This window comes from Nelusetta ayraudi, unplaced genomic scaffold, assembly GCF_046127955.1.
Source record: "Nelusetta ayraudi isolate G7.1 ecotype Tasmania unplaced genomic scaffold, CSIRO-AGI_Nayr_v1 ptg000006l, whole genome shotgun sequence".
Classification (NCBI taxonomy): domain Eukaryota; kingdom Metazoa; phylum Chordata; class Actinopteri; order Tetraodontiformes; family Monacanthidae; genus Nelusetta; species Nelusetta ayraudi.
Window position 1 is genome coordinate 5243574 of NW_027466056.1, and position 19219 is coordinate 5262792.

At 47.0% G+C, this 19219-nt stretch overlaps 2 protein-coding genes across 3 annotated transcripts in view; both read left to right on the forward strand.

Annotated features, from left to right (window-relative positions):
* The window catches only part of LOC142882256 (NADH-ubiquinone oxidoreductase 75 kDa subunit, mitochondrial-like), a 100543-nt gene extending 94498 nt beyond the window's left edge, over positions 1-6045 (forward strand). For both annotated transcript variants that reach the window (XM_076016894.1, XM_076016902.1), the window contains 12 exons: positions 21-151; positions 265-450; positions 542-676; positions 1048-1162; positions 1247-1392; positions 2211-2339; positions 3535-3825; positions 3921-4075; positions 4778-4953; positions 5108-5242; positions 5366-5438; positions 5714-6045. In XM_076016894.1, coding sequence (XP_075873009.1) covers positions 21-151; positions 265-450; positions 542-676; positions 1048-1162; positions 1247-1392; positions 2211-2339; positions 3535-3825; positions 3921-4075; positions 4778-4953; positions 5108-5242; positions 5366-5438; positions 5714-5805 — 1764 coding nt within the window. In that variant the 3' untranslated portion in view covers positions 5806-6045. The remainder of the gene's footprint in view (positions 1-20; positions 152-264; positions 451-541; positions 677-1047; positions 1163-1246; positions 1393-2210; positions 2340-3534; positions 3826-3920; positions 4076-4777; positions 4954-5107; positions 5243-5365; positions 5439-5713) is intronic.
* A 2674-nt stretch (positions 6046-8719) lies between these two features.
* kcnh3 (potassium voltage-gated channel, subfamily H (eag-related), member 3) overlaps positions 8720-19219 on the forward strand; it is a 33135-nt gene continuing 22635 nt past the window's right edge. The window contains exon 1 of the mRNA XM_076016832.1: positions 8720-9295. Coding sequence (XP_075872947.1) covers positions 9220-9295 — 76 coding nt within the window. The 5' untranslated portion in view covers positions 8720-9219. The remainder of the gene's footprint in view (positions 9296-19219) is intronic.

Here is a 19219-nt window from a genome sequence, read left to right on the forward strand (position 1 = left end):
TTGCTCCTCTGCTTCCCCAGGACCAGTCCATGCAGTTTGGCTCAGACCGCAGTCGTTTCTCGGAGGGGAAGAGGGCAGTGGAGGACAAAAACATCGGGCCGCTCATCAAGACCATCATGACGCGCTGCATCCAGTGCACGCGCTGCGTCCGGTAAACCCCCCACCCCACCCCCCAACTCCGTCCCCTGCAAACTTCCCCAGATAGCGACGCTGCGTCACAACTCGTTTTTCTTTTCTTTTCTTTTCTTTTTTTCTTCTGCTCAGCTTCGCCAGCGAGATCGCAGGGGTGGAAGACCTGGGCACGACCGGCCGAGGCAACAACCTGCAGATTGGAACCTACGTGGAGAAAATGTTCATGTCGGAGCTCTCGGGCAACGTCATCGACGTCTGCCCCGTGGGGGCACTCACGTCCAAGCCGTACGCTTTCACCGCGCGGCCGTGGGAGACCAGGTAGGAGGCGGAACCACCCACCCCGCACCCCGCACCCCCACCTCCCACTGAGACTTCATCCTCTCTCCCCCTCTGCGCCGCTCGATCACAGGAAGACGGAGTCCATCGACGTGCTGGACGCTGTGGGCAGCAACATCTTGGTGAGCACGCGGGGCGGCGAGGTGATGAGGGTGATGCCGCGGCTGAACGAGGACGTCAACGAGGAGTGGATCTCCGACAAGACCCGGTAGGACACTAGCGCCTCGCGCCAGACCTGACAATATATTTCTATATCTTTTACATATATATCTGCTCTTTTTTTTTTTTTTTTTTTTTTTGCATATGTAATTTACTAATTACTGATTCTGCTTTTTTTTTTGTTTTATGTATTTATCTATTGTATATTATTTATGCATTTTTTTTTTTTTTCTTTGTGACTTTTTCCAATATCTTTGTTTTTCTAGATTTATTTTCACTTTCCACACACTTGTGCAGATCTATGCGAATATACATTTTAACATGGATTGCTACCTTTCTATATTTTTCTGTCAAAAAGCATTAAAAAAAGAAAGTTAATCACCACAACAACAACAAAAACCTCAACATGTCCGTCCTCAGGTTCTCATACGACGGCCTGAAGAGGCAGAGACTCACCCAGCCAGTGGTGAAGGACGCCGCCGGTCAGCTGACCCCGACCACCTGGGAGGACGCCCTCGCCCGCGTCGCCGGTGCAGTAAGTCTCGCTTTCCCTGGTTTGCCTTATTTTTGGCGCGAGTGAAAACGCTCTCTGACGCGGTGGCGGTGCTGGTCGTTGCAGCTGCAGAGCGTGCAGGGCGGTGAGGTGGCGGCCATCGCCGGGGGTCTGGCCGACGCTGAGGCCCTGGTCAGCCTCAAGGACCTGCTGAACAGGCTCAACTCGGAGAGCCTGTGCACCGAGGAGGTCTTCCCGCTGGCGGGTGCCGGGTAAGGCTGCGCGGAGCAGGTGGAGTCAGAGCTCTGAGGCTCCGCCCACTCACTCACTCACTCACTCACTCACTCACTCACTCACTCACTCAACTCACTGTCGCTGCATTTCCATGACCCGTGGACTTGTGCAAAACCTAAATATTGCAATAAAAAACGGGTCATGGAAACACCTGAACTTGGAAAAACCTCAGATATGGCTAAAAGGTTTTGACTCTCAGGAGGTTTTTCAGAGTTACTGATAGAGAGCTACACTACCAGTCAAAAGTTTGGACACACCCTCTTTTCTTTCATTTTCATGAATATTAACAACACTCAAAATAGCTACCTTTCATAAAAAACATCTTTAGTTATCAGTTATTTAACTAGTTTTTCTTTGCTTCCAAACTGCATATATACAAATATATCATATATTCGAAGTATCTATCTGCAGTGTAGAAAGTTGTAAAGATTAAAAAAAAATGCTTGAGAAGGTGTGTCCAAACTTTTGACTGGTAGTCATCACAAAGGTGTCATGGAAACACTTTTTTCACATTTACACGTCAGCGGACGTGACGTCAGATGTCACGTGACCAGTTCGCTTGAAGTGAAACTGGCGCGTTATGTTTGTACGAAAGAGGAGACAGAGTATTTTTTTCTTAAAAGTAAAACAACCGTTCTTGACAGCAAACATCAAAATGCAAACTTACGATTTATGCGCTTCACACTGTCCAATGGGAACGCCTGCAAATTGCAATTGTACTTCGTCGAAGTTTTAGAAATATCGCTCTTATTTTGCGAAAAACAGTCATGGGAATGCAGCTTTTGTGTGTGCGCAGCACCGACCTGCGCTCCAACTACCTGCTCAACTCGCGCATCGCCGGCATCGAGGAGTGCGACCTGCTGCTGCTGGTGGGCACCAACCCCCGCTTCGAGGCGCCGCTCTTCAACGCCAGGATCCGCAAGAGGTGAGTGCAACACCCGCGGGCGTCGCATTCGAGACGAGGGACGTCCCGTCAAACGGAGCCTGCAAAAGCCACAGCTGAGGGGAGGGTGTGGTGGTGTTGTCATTCTTCCCCAGTGGCTGCTTGAAGTACTGCAGCCAAAGTCTTCACACGGCCCAAAAAAATATTCTCCATAGAGCATAGGGGTCAATCTGTGGCCCGCGGGCCACATTTGGCCCGCAGTGTAATTCTGTTTGGCCTGCAAAGCCAATACAAAATCACAATAGGTGTTACACAGCACATGTACCGCTAATACTACAAATCCCCAGAATGCTCTGCTGGCATTTTGGTGCATCAATCTGGACAGGACGTTCATTGAAATATATTATTATGACTTCATTGGTTTATTGTTGTTGTTTTGTTTCAAAAGGCAACTGTTGAAATGTAAATCAGAAGGCTGCAAATGGAAAAAGAGGCCTACGGTTTTTACTTGCATTTTATTTATTTCTATGAGGTTTTGATTTATTAATACAAATTTGATTTTGCTTGTGTGTAATATGAAGTTATTTATTGAATAGTAGAGTTTTGCTTGTTCCATATTCAGGTTGAAGCAAAACTTGTTTGGCTCCAAATAAAAAGGTTTACTGTTCTATCTGGAGGATTTCAATGTTGGCCCGCCACTTTGTTTCAAAGTTTTACGATTTGGCTCAACTGTGTGTTTGTGTTTGAGTTTGACACCCCTGCCATAGACATTCCCCATAGCTGTGCACTAAGCATATTTCCCATAGACGGCAATATGTAAATAAACTGACAGGACGACCTTTGACCTGAAAAGCATTTTGGTGCATAATAAATGTTTCTATGGTCTTTCTGAAAGTCATGGACTTTTAATCTTTCTCAAGAATATGTCTAACGTCCAGAAAATCCCTGGGAAATAGTTTATTCAGAGCGCCACGTGCCGTCTCTTGGATCATTCTGATTGGCTGACGCATCACTTGAGTTCCAGAGGCATGATTGGTAGTGACACTAAATCCTCTATGAAGGCCGCAAGAGAAGAAACTCGGAAGCCAAAAACAGTTTTTGTTCTGGTGCAGGCTCTCTTCTGCCATCCAGTGGCACATGATGGTCACGGAGGTTTCTAAATTTACTCATGTTATTTTGTTTGTTTGTTTGCTTCACTCATTTATTCATTCGTCCCTTTCGTTTTTTTTGCCGTCAGCTGGCTGCACAACGAGCTGCAGGTGGCCGTGGTTGGCCACCAGGTGGACCTGAGCTACTCGTACGAGCACCTGGGCGAGGAGACGGCGGTGCTGCGGCAGCTGGCCGACGGCTCGCACCCCTTCTGCCAGGTCCTGTCGGCCGCCAAGCGGCCCGTGGTGGTGTTGGGCAGCGCTGCCCTGCAGCGGGACGACGGCGCCGCCATCCTGAGCGCCGTCTCGGCCGTGGCGCAGAAGGCCCGCGCCAGCAGCGGCGTGGAGGAGGGCTGGAAGGTCCTCAACGTCCTGCACAGGTAACGGGCATCGTCACAGCTCTGTGAACTTTGACCTTCCAGGTCCTTCCGTTCGTTCTAACGAACACGACTCTGATCGGTGTGGGTGCGCGCAGGGTGGCCAGCCAGGTGGCGGCGCTGGACCTGGGTTACAAAGCGGGAGTGGACGCCATCAGGAAGAACCCGCCCAAAGTCCTCTTCCTGCTCGGCGCCGACGCCGGCTGCATCACCAGAGCGGACCTGCCCAAAGACAGCCTCATCGTCTACCAGGGTACCGCACAACACTGGGGCGTTGATATCCACCCAATGCCAAGCCAATACAGGGCGAGCATCGCCCACAGCGATACTTCTTACTCTAAATGTCGTCATCATTGAATAATTGTGTGATTTTTTTTTTTTCCCCCCTTTAGTCATCTGATTATGATCACGATAAAAGACAAATACACGTTTTTATTAACTAACCACAATACAAAACAATTTAACAGTATCAAAATAATAAATAATTCCTCCTTATGTCACACAGTTGTTTAAGACAAAAATCACTAGTGCTAAAAAAAAAAAAAAAAAAATAAGCAACAAGGTTATAAATATACACATAACAATGTAAACAAATGTTACGTCTAACAATGCCAAATACGTAACAAAAAAATGTAACGAAATAAACTAAACTGAAAATGTCAAATATGTATCAAAATGTACACCTGACAACATCAAATGTGTATCAAAATATGGACCTAACAATGTCAACAATGTAAAAAAAAAAAATGTATATGCCCAACATTGTCGTGCTAATGAACATAAATGTTACAAAATACACACCTAACAATGTCAAGTACGTAACACAGTATACACCTAGAAAGGTCAGCAAAGTAACAACATATAGACCTAACAATGTCATCAACGTATTGAAATATCTCACCTGCTCCATAACAAAAATGTCACTCAACACCCACCGAACTGCGTCCACCTCCAGGTCACCACGGGGACGTGGGGGCGCCCATGGCCGACATCATCCTGCCGGGCGCCGCCTACACGGAGAAGAACGCCACCTACGTGAACACGGAGGGGCGGAGCCAGCACACCCGGGTGGCGGTCACGCCCCCCGGCATGGCCCGGGAGGACTGGAAGATCATCCGGGCCGTGTCCGAGGTTCGCCCCACACTCTCCGCTACACCCCCATGTGGCCGCTCGTCACCTGATTAATATTGTTAATTAATATTGTTTTTATTTTCCTTCTTCTTTGTGTTGTTCCTCTTCCTCTTCCTCTTCCTCTTCTGCTTCTTCTGCTCCTGCTTCTTTGCAGCTGGCCGGCATGCCACTGCCCTACGACACCCTGGATGAGGTTCGGGCTCGACTGGCCGAGGTCTCTCCCAGCCTGGTGCGCTACGACGACGTGGAGGGGGCCAACTACTTCCAACAGGCTAACGAGCTAGCATCGGTACGCGCGCACACACGCACAGTTTCAAAAATAAAAAGATTTTGAAAAAAATTAAGAAATTAGAAAAAACAAATGCTGATTATTTTTGCAAACTATGCCCCGCCCCCTCCCTCTTCCCCCCAGACTGTGGGCCAGGAGCTCCTGGCGGCTCCTCTGGTTCCTCCTCAGCTCTCAGTGAAAGACTTCTACATGACAGGTGAACCCTCTTTCGAAACCGGCAAAAAGCCTAAACCAGGGGCGTCAAACTCGACCACACAGTGGCCCCAAAATGTAAAATTTGGACAAAGTTCCGAGCCAACATTGACATTAATTGAAAAAAATAAAAAATAAAAAATCAGTGAATTGAACCTTTTTATATACCCCAAACAAGTTTTGTTTTATACAATGAATCAACTTAATATTGCACACATGCAAATTGAATTTCAAATAAACAAAAATGTCATCATAATTATCCCCCCCCCCCAACCCCAGACTCCATCAGCAGGGCCTCGCAGACGATGGCCAAGTGTGTGAAGGCCGTGACGGAAGGAGCGGCCGCCGTGGACGAGCCGTCCGTCTGCTGAAGCAGCGCCACCAGCAGGCCAAAAAAAAAAGAACTCTTGTTCCGTCTGTAATTTAACTTTGACCCCGCCCACCTCCCTTGGCCCCTCCCACCAACACCGCGACCGCCGCCGCCGATGATGATGATGATGTTTGTTGTTCCATACGCTTCAGTCGTCGTCCTCCTCCTCCTCCTCAAGGACGACCCTTGTCAAAAGAAGCTGAGGAATGTGTGAAATATTAATAAAAATCCTATAAATGTCTCCTCGTCTTCTCCTCCTTTGATTAAAATAGGTTGTTTTTCATGCAGCGGATGGGTTTGCAGACGTGTTTGCACTGGAGCCCAGACAGGACACTCTGCCAACGAATGAGGAGGGTTTTTATCTGCCTCCTATTATCCATTTGCCGTATGGAGAGCAAGATTTCCAATTCTGATGTACAAGTCAGACATGAAATTATACGTCTGTCCCCAACATATGCCGCCTCCCCTCCCACCACCACCACCACCTGTAATCCGCAGCGTGCGAGGTAATTATGGAAATGATCATCCCGTCATCCAGTGACCCTCTGCTGGACAGCCGACAATAAAGACGTATCTTCAAATGTGCCTTCTTCCCTGCGGATTGGAGCCAGTCATTAAGGGGAAGCACTGGCTCGCCGTGGTAATCATGGATGTCGGGGACGGCGGTGCCAGGTTGCTATAGCAACCTGGCACAGCCAGAGATTTTTTTTCCCTCAACACCTTTTTCTGCAGAAGCAGACACAACAAACAAGTTCTGGGGCGACAAATGCTTCATTTTTTTCTCTTTTAGTTGGCACCCGATGTTGCTGCTGCTGGTGCTGCTGGTACTGCTGCTGGTGCTCCTGCAGCTGCTGGTGGTGCTCCTGCAGCTGCTGCTGCTGCTGGTGCTGCTGCTGCTGGTACTGCTGCTGGTACTGCTGTTGGTACTGCTGCTGCTGCTGCCATCGTGTTTTCTTGCATCTGGACATTTTAAATGGGCTTAAATACACGGGAATAAACCAATGCAGTTTCTTTTCTCCTGCTAATAAGTAATAAACTTCATTTTTATTTTGCACATTTTTATGGAGAGAAAATAAGAGGGGCTCAACCTTTCAACATTTTGCAGAACATTTTTGCACAATGAGCTTTTACCAGTACCATATTGGTATTATCAATTTTATTATTGACTATTATTTTAGTCTCTATTTTAATTTTTTTTTTTTTTTTTTTTGCATGACCGTTTCACCAATTCTGGAACGTAATGCTTCAATCGAAAATGATTTTCAAAAAAAACAGAAAAGTAAAATAGTAAATTTGCTTCTTATGCTGCTTGACTTTCACGGGTTTTCCTTTAGAGGGCACTGTTTCCCCACTAACACCACTGGCGTCCGTCAGCGGAGCCTGATCGGGAGGAAAACACGGTGAATCAATTTGTTTTTCTCCTCCCTTTTCTTTCTTTCTTCGGCCTTTGAAGCCAACGAGAAATGCATCTTATCGCTTTGACTCCTTATCGAGTTTCTCACCTCACCCCTCTCCACACCACCATTATCACCCCCACCTTGCATCCCCTGATGGAATGGAAATCCTCCTGCTCCCGCCACCATTTGATGGGAAGTTTGTCGGCTTGTTGGCGTGGAACTGTTCCATTTAGCTCGGCTTCCTGTGCCAAAACCCCTCACAGCCTCGGACATCGTCCGCAGAACTTGCTGGGTACTACAGAGGGAAGCTGATGTTGGCTGGCAGGATGAGGAGCTGCCTGGCTAAGCCAATCAAATCCATTGGAGTGTTTGCATCCTGTCCTGTAATCCCTGACCGAGTTCCTCTCCTCGCTGGTCACCAGACTCTTCACAAGTGGGGTGGTGGGTTGTTTCTAGAAATGATTTTTTTTTGCTGGTACTTTTACCCCCTCCTGTTTATTCGCACAGTATTCTGTGAGATTTTTCCAACTGAACTGTCAAGGCCAAACACGGGGAGAGGGTGAGTGTGGGGGGAAAACATCACATTTCTGAATGTTTTTTTTTTTTTTTTCGAGTTTCTTGCTCTGCCTGCCGGCTGCAACATCCATATTTAACGCACTGGGGGTGTTGAGCCTCAGGTGGCTGCTGCTGCCTCTGCTGCACCACGTGCTCTCCATCAGTCACTGCATACATCACATGGACGGACGTGGATGGAAAGTCTAAGTTCACTGTTGAGGAGCCATCATACTGTAGTGAGTCAGAATAGTTTTTGGTATAGTCTATTATTATTATTATTATTATTATTATTATTATTATTATTATTATTATTATTATTATTATTATTATTATCTATTTACTCATTCATTCATTCATTCATTCATTAATTCATGCTCCGCTCTCACATCTGCTCACTGGTGCACCAGAGCATCGTCTCTACCACAGCCAATCAGATTCCAGGGATCTGATTGGGGAAGGTGTGTGTGTGTGTGTGTGTGTGTGTGTGTGTGTGTTGGGGGCGGGGGGATGCCAATTACCCTAATTAACCCACGTGTTCGGTTTCTGGCCCGCCCCCCATCCAATCCGCATGCAACGCCACAAGAGAGCTCCTTCCTTCATGGTTTTCTTTTTTCGACAACTGAATGATTTTTCCTGCACGCGCGCGGCTGCGATCCCCCTTCCAATTGCGCTATAGGTGCACGTGCACTTTTTAAGTCTCTTAATTTCTTCATTTTCTGTGCGAAAAGCGCGAGAAACCAAACAAACGCGCGCAGCAACAGCGAGGAAAAGTAAATATCGCGCCTCAGTTTGCGCGCCAGAAATAGTATTTTTTATTATCATTGTTTTTTTTTGCATGATGGGAGTTTCAAAGCTCGTGAGGTGAGCAGGGGGAGGTGTGGGGGGTTGATAGAATTTCAAAGGTTGGGAGGGGGAGGGGCAGTGGAAGGGGGGAGATGAAAGAGAGAAAGGGCAACGCGCGGATGCAAAGAGAGAGGTAAAGTGCGCGCGGAGAGAGTGGGAGAGGAGGAGGTGGAGGAGGAGGAGAGCGCGAGCCTTGCATTGCAGCACACACACGCATGCACACTCACACACTCCCTCGTGCGTGGTGCGTGCGTAAATGCGAGCATCCTCCGCGCCCCCTGCTGCCGCTGCTTCCCTCCGTCCCTCCTCCGTCCTCCCGCAGCGGCTCCTCGGGCTCTCCCCTCCGCAGGAGGTTAGTGGGTGGTGGGTGGTGGGTGGGAGAGAGAGAGAAAGAGAGAGAGAGAGAGAGAGAGAGAGACAGAATCACCTGCTTCCGGTAGCGATCCGCCGCCGCCGCCGCTGCCGCCGTGGAGTCCCGGGTGTCTCGCCTCGGCGCCCTCCTCCAGGGCCTGGGAGGAGCGCCGGGCGCCACGTCCAGGTTCCTGCCGGGCTTCGTGGTCACGTCCGGCGACGGCCACGGCTCGGAGCGGCGTGAGAGACGCGGTTCGACGCGCTCCCGCATGCCCGTCATGCGGGGACTCATCGCTCCGCAGAACACCTTCCTGGACACCATCGCCACTCGCTTCGATGGGACCCGTGAGTAGCGTTGTTGTTGTTGTTGTTGTTGTTCTTCTTCTTCTTATTATTATTCTTATTATTCTTATTATTCTTATTCTTATTCTTATTTTTATTCTTATTCTTATTCTTATTCTTATTCTTATTTTTATTCGTATTCTTATTCTTATTCTTATCATTATTATTAGTGTTGCACCAGTCATCCTCAAAAGTCTCTTTGGCAAGTGTTTTTCCGTCTGCTTTATGAATGACTTTAACGCATAAATGACTTTATGAATGACTTGCTGCATGCTTGCAAGTCCAGAGTCCACATTGATATTTGGCACATCCATAAGAATCACCACCAACACCTTCTCTTCCCCTCTTCCTCTCCTCCTCACTCGACTGCCTGATTTCAGGTTAAAACAAACAAACAAACAAACATGTCCCATAATTCCTCAGTAAGAAGCTGCAACCTAAAGTTCCAGGTTGGATTTTTGTTTCAAAGCGCTCGTTTTGTTTGTACCTCATGTGATACTCCCCCGCCCCCCTCCAAGCCAAACCCAGCATCCTGGCATTGCTGCATATGTCAAGCTGCGAGCCGGCCCCGTCAAGGTACAGTGTTAATTAATGCTGTGAGTCAGTGGCGTTAATTAGCATTCAGAGGCGTCAGTCGGAAGCTGCTGCCTTGCAACCGTGTGCTGTCAATCAATTGAGGAATGGGTTTGCAGCTCACACGCGTTCGGCCGAGCTTCTTGCTTTGCAGACCCTCGGACACGCCGAGCCGCTTCGACTGTTTGAAATGTTACTGTGTGAGTCTGGGAAATGTAAACACGCAGATCCGGGGAGAGGCGGTCCTGAAATTGCATCTTAGACACCGGGGAGCCCCCCTTTTGCATGGGCGGGCAATAAAGTCAGACTCACCTCCGGGGTGACTGTCATCTCACTTGAGTTGACGCCATATATATATATTTTTTTAATGAAATCAGCATCCCGTCGCGGAAGCACACTTGGGTTGGACGCCTAAAGCCGTCGCCTAGTTTTGGGAAATCCAGCTTTGCTTGCGTAGTGGCATTCTTCCTTAATTTAAATCCGACTTGCTTTGAACAACAACAAAAAAGTGTTTCCAGCCGTTACATCAGCAGTCTAACACGTCGAGGGGGCTACCTGGAATGACTTTTATTTTTTCTTCCTCGAGCCAAAATTGTACAATGGCTCACACGTTGTAATTTCATTTCATTTCATTATTTTATTTTATTTTGCAGAAAAAGGATTAGAGCCCACGCTAACCTATAAAGGAAAACGTCAATCATCATGCCAACGACATTTAGAATATCTTTAACGCTGTTATGTAATGCAGTCCTGGAGGTGCAGCTCCATGGGCAGGACTGAGAGATGGGTCACGGATGTATGGACTGGAACGTATTGGAGGAGAAATCAGGGAGGGTCTATTTGCTTGAGTGCAGCCTGGAAGTAGGCTGAAGTATGAAAAAAAAAAAAGAAAACACCCCATCCAAAAAATGTTCGGCTTGCAGGAGCATCAGTGCTGCGAGATGTATAAAGAGGGGCACGGAATTACGAGGCATTCCACAACATTCAGTGACATCTGTAGGTATCTGATGCCTCGCTTGTGTCGCCCAGGGGTGGGAAAATTTCTTGAGATAGCACTAATTCAATTAGAAATTTTTTTTTTCTCCCCCCCCCCCCTCCATTTGGTGTCAACAGTGATCAGTTCTCCTCTAATCTGAGAGTGGAACAGATTGCACTTCCCCGGCATCTGAGCCGCTTCTTGAAGCAGCCTGGCAGCCCCGCTTTGCAAAAAAGCAATGGCTTGGAGGTTGTTCAGGGATTTCGTTCGCTTCATCAAGCCCCGAGGTTTTCGTTCCTCTTAAGCTATCATCAACCCAAATGGGCGAATTGTGAAATCCCGTTCGCAATACGTGACACCCCCCAACTCTCCAATCCCCCCCCCGATTGCGCTATCCCCCAATTTTTATTTATTTTTTTGCTTCGCTACTACCACTAAGACGGCACGGCTACAGCTACCAATTTTCCCCAAGGACACGGTCCGCAAAGTACATAATTCATACACACATTCCCACGAGTCCTCTCGTACGCACCGTCTCAATTGAAGACTGAGTTCTGACGATCAGGCCGAGTGGGATTGGGAAAGGATCCTTTTCGAGTCTAGCTAGGCTTCAACGAAACAGATTGTCCTAGATGGATTAAAAACTCGGTCCACTAATCAAAGGTAGGGTGGCAACAAGCATTAGATTAACAGTGGCGTGCATTTCATATTGGATTCAATTAGTCTACCCGAGCAGAAATGAAAAAGATAGGTGTCGCCCTGGAAACCTGGTGTCGCCCTGGAAACCAAGATACAATATTAACTCGGTGTTGAGTTTAAGGTACAATAGGATTGCAAATGTGAAATGTTAGCAAGCACTGGGGATCAAGATGAAATGGCCTCCCTGGCAACAAACCAACGGAGCCAAGTCCAAAATTCATAGTTTTTCGATTTTCAAGATTGCGTCTCGATACCCTGGGGTGGACGAGCCAAGTAGGCGTGCAATGCATTCGGGGGACTGAATGAAGTGCGGGAGAGCCTAAATTGCACCATCACTAATCATTCCGCAAGCTCAATGCGGCGGAAACCATCGGCGGAGCGGTCGGAACGTGCAAAGTAGACGATGAAAGCAACAACAGGCGATTGAACCGTCAGACAAGAGGGTATCGGCGGAGCAATCGACCGGATGCGTCAGCCTAAATGATGACTGAAAGCCCTTCCTTCCATTATCCACCCCACAGGTAGACTCCACTTCCATGTGTCTTGGGAAGCTCAAAGGGCAACTCAAACAGTCACTCGCGCCTTTAACACCGTAGGTAACCAAGCAGGAAGGTGTCTTGAAAGCATTTTAGAGATCTTGTGCGTCACTCAAGTGAGTTGGGATTGCGGCGGTTTCACCCCCCGCGGGGCATGTCGGCTGAGGTCAAAGGTCCCCAGTGTCCCCTTGTATTCATTTTCAGGAGATCAGCTGGCTGGCTTTTTGTCGGCTCAACCGCTGAAGGAAGGGATCCTAGCCTTTGACCTTTCCTCAAAGGGAAATAATGGAAAATGATTTTTCCTTGGTAAAAACACAGAAGACGGTCAGAAAACGATCAATGAGGCGCTCATGCTTCAATTCTCGAGGAATTAAGAGAGATCCAATCTAATCATATGACTGATGACCATGAGTACTTTCCCTCTTCACAAGCGCTTTGGTGAGGAAATTAATCCTGGCGTAACGTTCTTACTGACCTCTTCAGCCGCGATAGGGACAGAAAAAAAAATCCCACTGTAGGGAAATTTTAATGAGGGTCTAGAAGGATACAACAGTATCCAGATTTGGGGTTTCGCCAAGGTGCTGTTGTTGTGTAGAGGGGCTGCGTTTTGAAATAGAAGAGCAAATGTTGTTTTAACTCTGAAGGGAAGCCAAAAATACACTGCGCGGGATAGTTTTGCCGTGCCATTTTACATCTTCACGCTAAAGCAACTCTGGGGAAACAACAGGGCAGGATAGGAAGTGGCGCACTGACTCAGCCAGAGTGTGACCAAACCTTTTTTTTGTGCTCCAAACTGCCTGTTGGTTTTTATCTGTGTGTACTCAAAGGGACACGTCAGGCGCATCTGCCTGGCGCGCTACGCTGCTGTAACGCAGCCTGATGGCCAGAAAATCTTCGGAACACTGTGGTTCTTTCTCAAACGGTGCATTTGTGAACCTTATTACATTTTGTCAATTTCTACGCCAACAAAGTTTTGAACTGATTACTTTTTGCTGTAGCTTCAGGTACAGAAGAGGCTGCTTTGTTTTGGCTGGGCTAGATTGTGTACAATGTTGGGAATGCAGCACAAATGTGAGCCATAATGTAACACTGTAGTACCAAAATCAGCCACTACACATTAGCTAGTTTTCCATAGTCTCGGTTAACTACCCATTACACATAGGTAGCCAACAAACATTTTAATGACTTTCTGACAAAACTAAAATTATAACAGAAGTGCTCCAAATACCGTTTGCGCCCCTGCAGGTTTGGAGCACTTCTTCGTAATGACTGGTTCATGCAGTGGTTTTTTTTTTCCTTTGCGTATGTTTTCTTGGTTTTCATCCGTTGTGTATGTATGTTTTTGTGTCTTGCAGCGCGTTTTTTTCCCCCGTTTGCACCATGATCCTCTATTTGTACCTTGTTTAGACTTGTGTTTGTGTTTGTAAATTTGCATCGTTTCCATACCTACAGCTGTTTTCTCAAACTAAGGCACATTATGCAGTTGCATTGTGTTTAGCCCTTGTCGGCCACTGTACCTAAGGGACTCTGTACCAACTACGGTGGCCTGCAAGCACAAACCTGGATACTTCGTCCACCTTCGTTGGTTTATTTGAAGACGCAAGCATTCCCCCCAACGCGCCAACAGGAGTGCTGGATTGTCCACACAGGCTTCCTTTGAAATATGGTGGTGCAAGATGGCAGCTAACTGGGAGCAAGACCCTTGCTCTGTCTACATTCCTATATACTTATAAGAATTATAATAATAATAATAATAATAATGATAAGGGTAGGAAAACCAAAAAACTTTTATTGTATTGTGAGTATACACCTTTATTTATGGGCAGTATAGAAAGCTTTTTCCTTTATAAAAATCATAAATGAAACCAAATTTTGCACACACCTTTGATATTACCCAAGATAATACAAGCCTTTTATTCTTAAAAGGCCCAGTTCGCCCTGATGCAAACAAGGGCAGAAAAGGCTAATTTCTGGTGGAGGTAATACTGGACTGGGCTCATGTTGGTATGATTCCAAGGGATGGTGTCCGCATCCAAAGACACTTAACATGTAATTTCACGCATTTTAACCTTTTTTCTCTCGTCTCATTTAGCATGCTCCACTACAAACAGCAGTGGCAGTCAATTGTTGAGCCCACTAACCCCCACTCCTCTCCCTCCACCCCACTCCGCCCCTCGTAAAGCGCAGCTGCTGCCGGACGGTCTTCACTTGTGTTTGGCGACCTTAAAAATAGACTTTGTACCTTTTTTTCCCGGCGATTGGCCAATTCGGGTTATTGGCGTGACAAAGAGCTCTTTGTCACGCCAATAACCCGAATTGGCAAGTGCAGATGGGGTTCATTGTGTAAAAAGGAAAATATATCGACGGTAACCAGTTTAAGTACAATTGAGAATGTTTTTTTTTTTTTTTTGCTTTAATTTCAGGGAAAGCAATTGATTTTTTGACCATAAATGCATGTCTGAGCCAAAATCTTAACTCTCATAAAGTCCCTTTCGCCACCTCACGCCGCCAGTGTCGCTGCTGTCGACATCCACTGACTGACCAATATTCCAATACGCCATCCAGCTTTAATTCATTTCCTCTGCAGGGGAGCCAGGAAATGGGCGTGTGTGCTTTTTGGAGGTTGCGTAAATAAATTAGACGGACGCGCCCACTCTGACAGTCAGTGGCCGTTCAGTCACGGGGGAAGGCGAGTGAATGAAGATTTCCATCACGGTGACGATGATGATATGTGAAAGTTAAGCCACCGCCCCCTTATTCCCCTTCCCTGAGACTCTGCAGGTAGGCTTTTCTTTTCTTTTTTTGTTTGATCAAAGGTCGTCTGTCCTTAGAAGTGCCATAATCCCCAGCGGAGTCCAGACATTTTGCGGCGTGGCGGCTGGTGACTCAGAGATTGAAAACGCTGATGAATATTTAACAAGTGGCCAGCGATGGATGGAGGTGGTGGAGCAGCAGCAGCAGCAGCAGCAGCAGCAGACGGAGAGAGGCGCGTTTGTCAAAAATCAATAGAGCCGCGCTATTGTACAAATGAGACCCGAGGGCCAATATCTTAATTTGAAAACCCAATCTGGTTACCGCTCTTCCTGCTAATGGCTCAGTGCCATTTCATTTTCAGCACCAACCAACCTACATGCCACTTCCCCCGCTCCATCATATATTGCATGTGGATGTTTTGATGGCTTTGGGTTCACAGGTCCAAAAAATATTTTCCAGTGATGTCGCCGCAAATAGTTTTCTCCATTCATTTACAATTAATTTCTAAATAAAAGCCACAATGTAATTCCCAGTAGGTATCGTAAAGGGTTTGAATGGGGGTAAAAAAAAAAAAAAAAAAATTGGTATAATTAATATCTTGGGATCGTGCATTGGGATTTTTTTTGCAATGTTTACCAACACCCTGGTGAATGGAACGCTGGCTACCGTAAACTGCTGCGTGGCTGAAAACCAAATTGTGGCATGGACGTGATGGACCTGTCATGCGTGCTCGGGGGGCGCAATATGCAGTAATAAGGGAAAACAAAATGGGGCCTCAAGGGCAGTAAAGAAGGAAATGATGAATTGGCTCTGTGGGGGGTGAGGGTTGAGGGTGGGGTGGGGCTTCTATTCACGCAGAGAGGTCACGACTATTGAGAAGCCTGCACGCGCAGTCTGGAAGCCCATTACATCACATATCCACGGGGCAAAAAAAAAAAAAAAAGCTTGTGCAAGGCTATCGGTGCTTACTGCAACCGCCTTGACCAGCCCATTAATACAACGGCAGCCCGAGGCCTGTTGTCTCCCGTGGGAAGGAGAACCTCTCGCAGATTGTGCGCTGCGCACAAATTAGAATTGAAATGAAACTTCAGAGCCGCTGCTTGGAAGGACGCTCAGGGAAGTAGTCAGTGTTGTTGGGGCCACTGTGCCACTGATCCTGAAGGCGCAGCATTAAAATAAAACAAAAACCTCCCGTCAGAATTGTTGTGTTGTGAAGCTCAAAGTGAGACCGATCGGCGTCCTCGAAAGGAAAAGGGAGGGAGGGAGGAAGAGGCGATGGTAACATTTTGCATATTGGTAACGGCTAAAAAGATTAGCATGGTTGCTGCACCCTTGACTCTTTTATCAGATGAAGGACAAGGAAAGGCACTTAAGGATTTCCTTGAAAAAGAAGACACTTTAGTTTGACTCTGATTGGTCTGCGCGGAACGTGACCGGCAAAACGTTGGTCCAATCTCCTCCCAGTGGTTGCCCAAGATTTTAACATTGCAAGTTTTTAGCTCATCAATCTGGACACAGGACCACGAAGTTACAACGTGGTCTCACTCAGTCAAAAGATGTTTCATGAAGCCCACAAGGTTGGTTTTGGTTCCAAATTAAAAGCACGTCTGACAGACGCAACAATTTGAGTTTACTCTCGCTAAACGCTAAACTCGCTAAAGCGGTGTGTAGGTCTTCCAAAGCCACAGGCGCAAAATTAACAAAAAAAAAAAAAAACCTGCAAAGAGCATCGGGCTATCTGGAGAAATTGAGCTCGTAGGCATTAAATGTCAAAGCGTGAGGGAAAGTAAGTGGATGAAAGAGGAACAGGAGTACAGGTCATTAGCTTTTGCAAACGCAGAACGGGTCTCGTGGGTGTGCGTATTACGCTGCATTGAGGAAACGCAGACTGCAAATTGGCTCATCTACAGCAAGCCTTTGTTAGCGGGGCCGCCATTACGGCCATTTCCAGGTTTAATCAATTCAATTTTGGTGATCCTCTTTTGACAAAAAACAAGGGTTTGTTTTGGCCAAAGAACTCCCTAGTTTAAGTTGTACAGTCGTACAGTCCCCCTGGCCCACTCGAAATGACCCTCACTCAGCGTTAGCGCGAGCTAATATGGCGACCAACACTCGGGCAGTGATGCCTCACCCACATTAAAAAGTGTCTTATGATGTAGAAAGTCAGGCAAAATCCAAACAGCACGCGGACAAATCTCGCACCACGCGAAAGTTGTCATTTTTCATATTTGGTGCCGAAGTTGGCGTGCCGCTAACACAAAAAAACATGTTAAAGAGATGAAAAAAAGTCACTTTCCGCCTAGGAGGACCCCTTTAAGGTCAATGTAGATATTTTACGGTCCGACATTTACGGTCTGACATTTTACGGCCCGACGTTTTACTTGCGACTGAGAGCTGCACTGTCGGCCGGGGGATAATGCAGCAGGCTCGGACAACCCGCTGCAACACAATGCCAAGGTCCATAAAAGAAAATTACCTTTCCTGTTACTGGTGGTGGTGGTGGTGGAGGAAGTTGATTAGACAGCGCTGAGTGACTTCCTCCACTCCGCAGTAGAATAACATTCTCCTTAATGACTGCGGCGCAATCCTCTCTTTTCCTCCAAGATTCTCTTGAAGGCTCCCGACTCGGTGAAACTGACAATTCTTTTTTCGTTTTTTTTTAATTTTGGCCCCACCTTCCTTTTTTTTTTTTCCAAGCATGAACAGTAGAATACATCCTTTTAAATATTGATGGATTGGGATATTCTTTCAGCAAATGACCAAAAAAAAAGGACGGACCGATTTTTTACATTTTTTTTTGCAGGGAGAGATGATTCATCAAATCCTATTATGTTCTGTCACACTGCTGGAGATGTACGGCGGAATCACTCTGACGCCGGGAACCCGCCCCCCCCCCCCCCCCCCCCCCCAACCTCCTCAGTCGGCTCGCTGAGCATATCGTAGGTTGTCCGTAGTGCCCGCTTGGAGCCGCCGGGGTGAAAGTAGAAAAAAGGGGAGGCGAGGCTGCTGTTAACAGCCCTCTGCCCGGAGGTTATTTCGGCATCAAGCTGTGCGTGGGGTGAAAAAAAAAAATGCAATCCTGACATATTGGCCTTCACCGTAAACATATGGCTCAGTGTGAGAGCGGCAAAATCAACAGAAGCTCTCAGTCCACCCCCCTCCCCCGCACCCCCCCGTCTTGCGTCACGAAAGAAGATAAAACTGTCTGTTGAGTGGTTGCAGCAGCTTTGGGACCTCGGTGGATTTTGCAGGAAGATAGTTAGCGTTAGCTTGGTCGCGTCAGCCGTCCTTTTTGTTTCTTTCTGTTTGTGCTTTGTTAGATCTCTCAACAAGGAGACTTTGATCTTTATCATGTCCATGGTTTCTATTGCGCCGAAGAACTGCAGGCTAATTCGTAGCGATCCTAATATTGGCTCTCGATCTTGTGTGGCCAGCAGTGGCAACTTTGTAAAAGTGAGACAGAGAAACCTATGATTATGATTGACAGGTTCAAATCGCGTTTTGGCAGCGGTGGGAACGCTTGGACTGTCAAACACAAAGCAGGGAAAAGGTATATTCAAGTTTGCACCACTTTGTCTCAGAGCGGTGGTTTGTTTGTATGTTTTGTTCCAAATTTGTCGCGGAGCCTCTGAGCACGTGCGCCTGCCGCGTTTGTTCACATTCCCAAAAAGTGTTGGCTCGTTTGATAAGCTCAGGGAAAAGTAAGTAGCGCCAGCACCTGCCTGCCGTCGGTGTTGACCGCTGAGATTATTTCCACAGGGTTGAAATAATTGCATTTCGGCTTGCACGCAAATCCGAAAGATCTGTTCGGCTTGGATAAGTTTTAATTCCCTTCAAAGGGGACAATTATTTTTTTGTTTGTTTTTTGGTGATTATTTTTGGCCCTTTTTTTTTGTCTTTTCTGGCGATCACCTTCGATGACTTGAACTACCGCCGAGGACGCGGAGGACTGCGTTTGCATGCTTTATTAGCACATGAATGATTAAAATTCATTGTCCTAAGTTCATCCTTTGCGCAATCTCTCTTTCTGTGCGCCCGCCCATTCATATTGCTCTCCCTTCCTCCATCCCTCCGCAGCTTATTCAGTCATTTGTTCCGCTCCCTCCATTCTGTATTGCTCCTATTCTTCAAAGTGATCGCTTCTGCCTTTCCCCTCTTATTTATGCACGAACAATTTCCTGAAAACAGAAGATTTTACTGTGCGTGTGCTATCGCTCCCATCACTCCATGAAATGCGTCATGGTAAACAGTGAATCAGAAGACGACTCCGCTTAATTATGCGTAGCCCAATGACGGTATTCTTTATTTGCGTTTTGATCCACTCCTTTGCAAACTGGCGCCTTCGCTTCACAGCAAGAAGGTTGTGGATTCAACTCTCCGGGTTTTAAG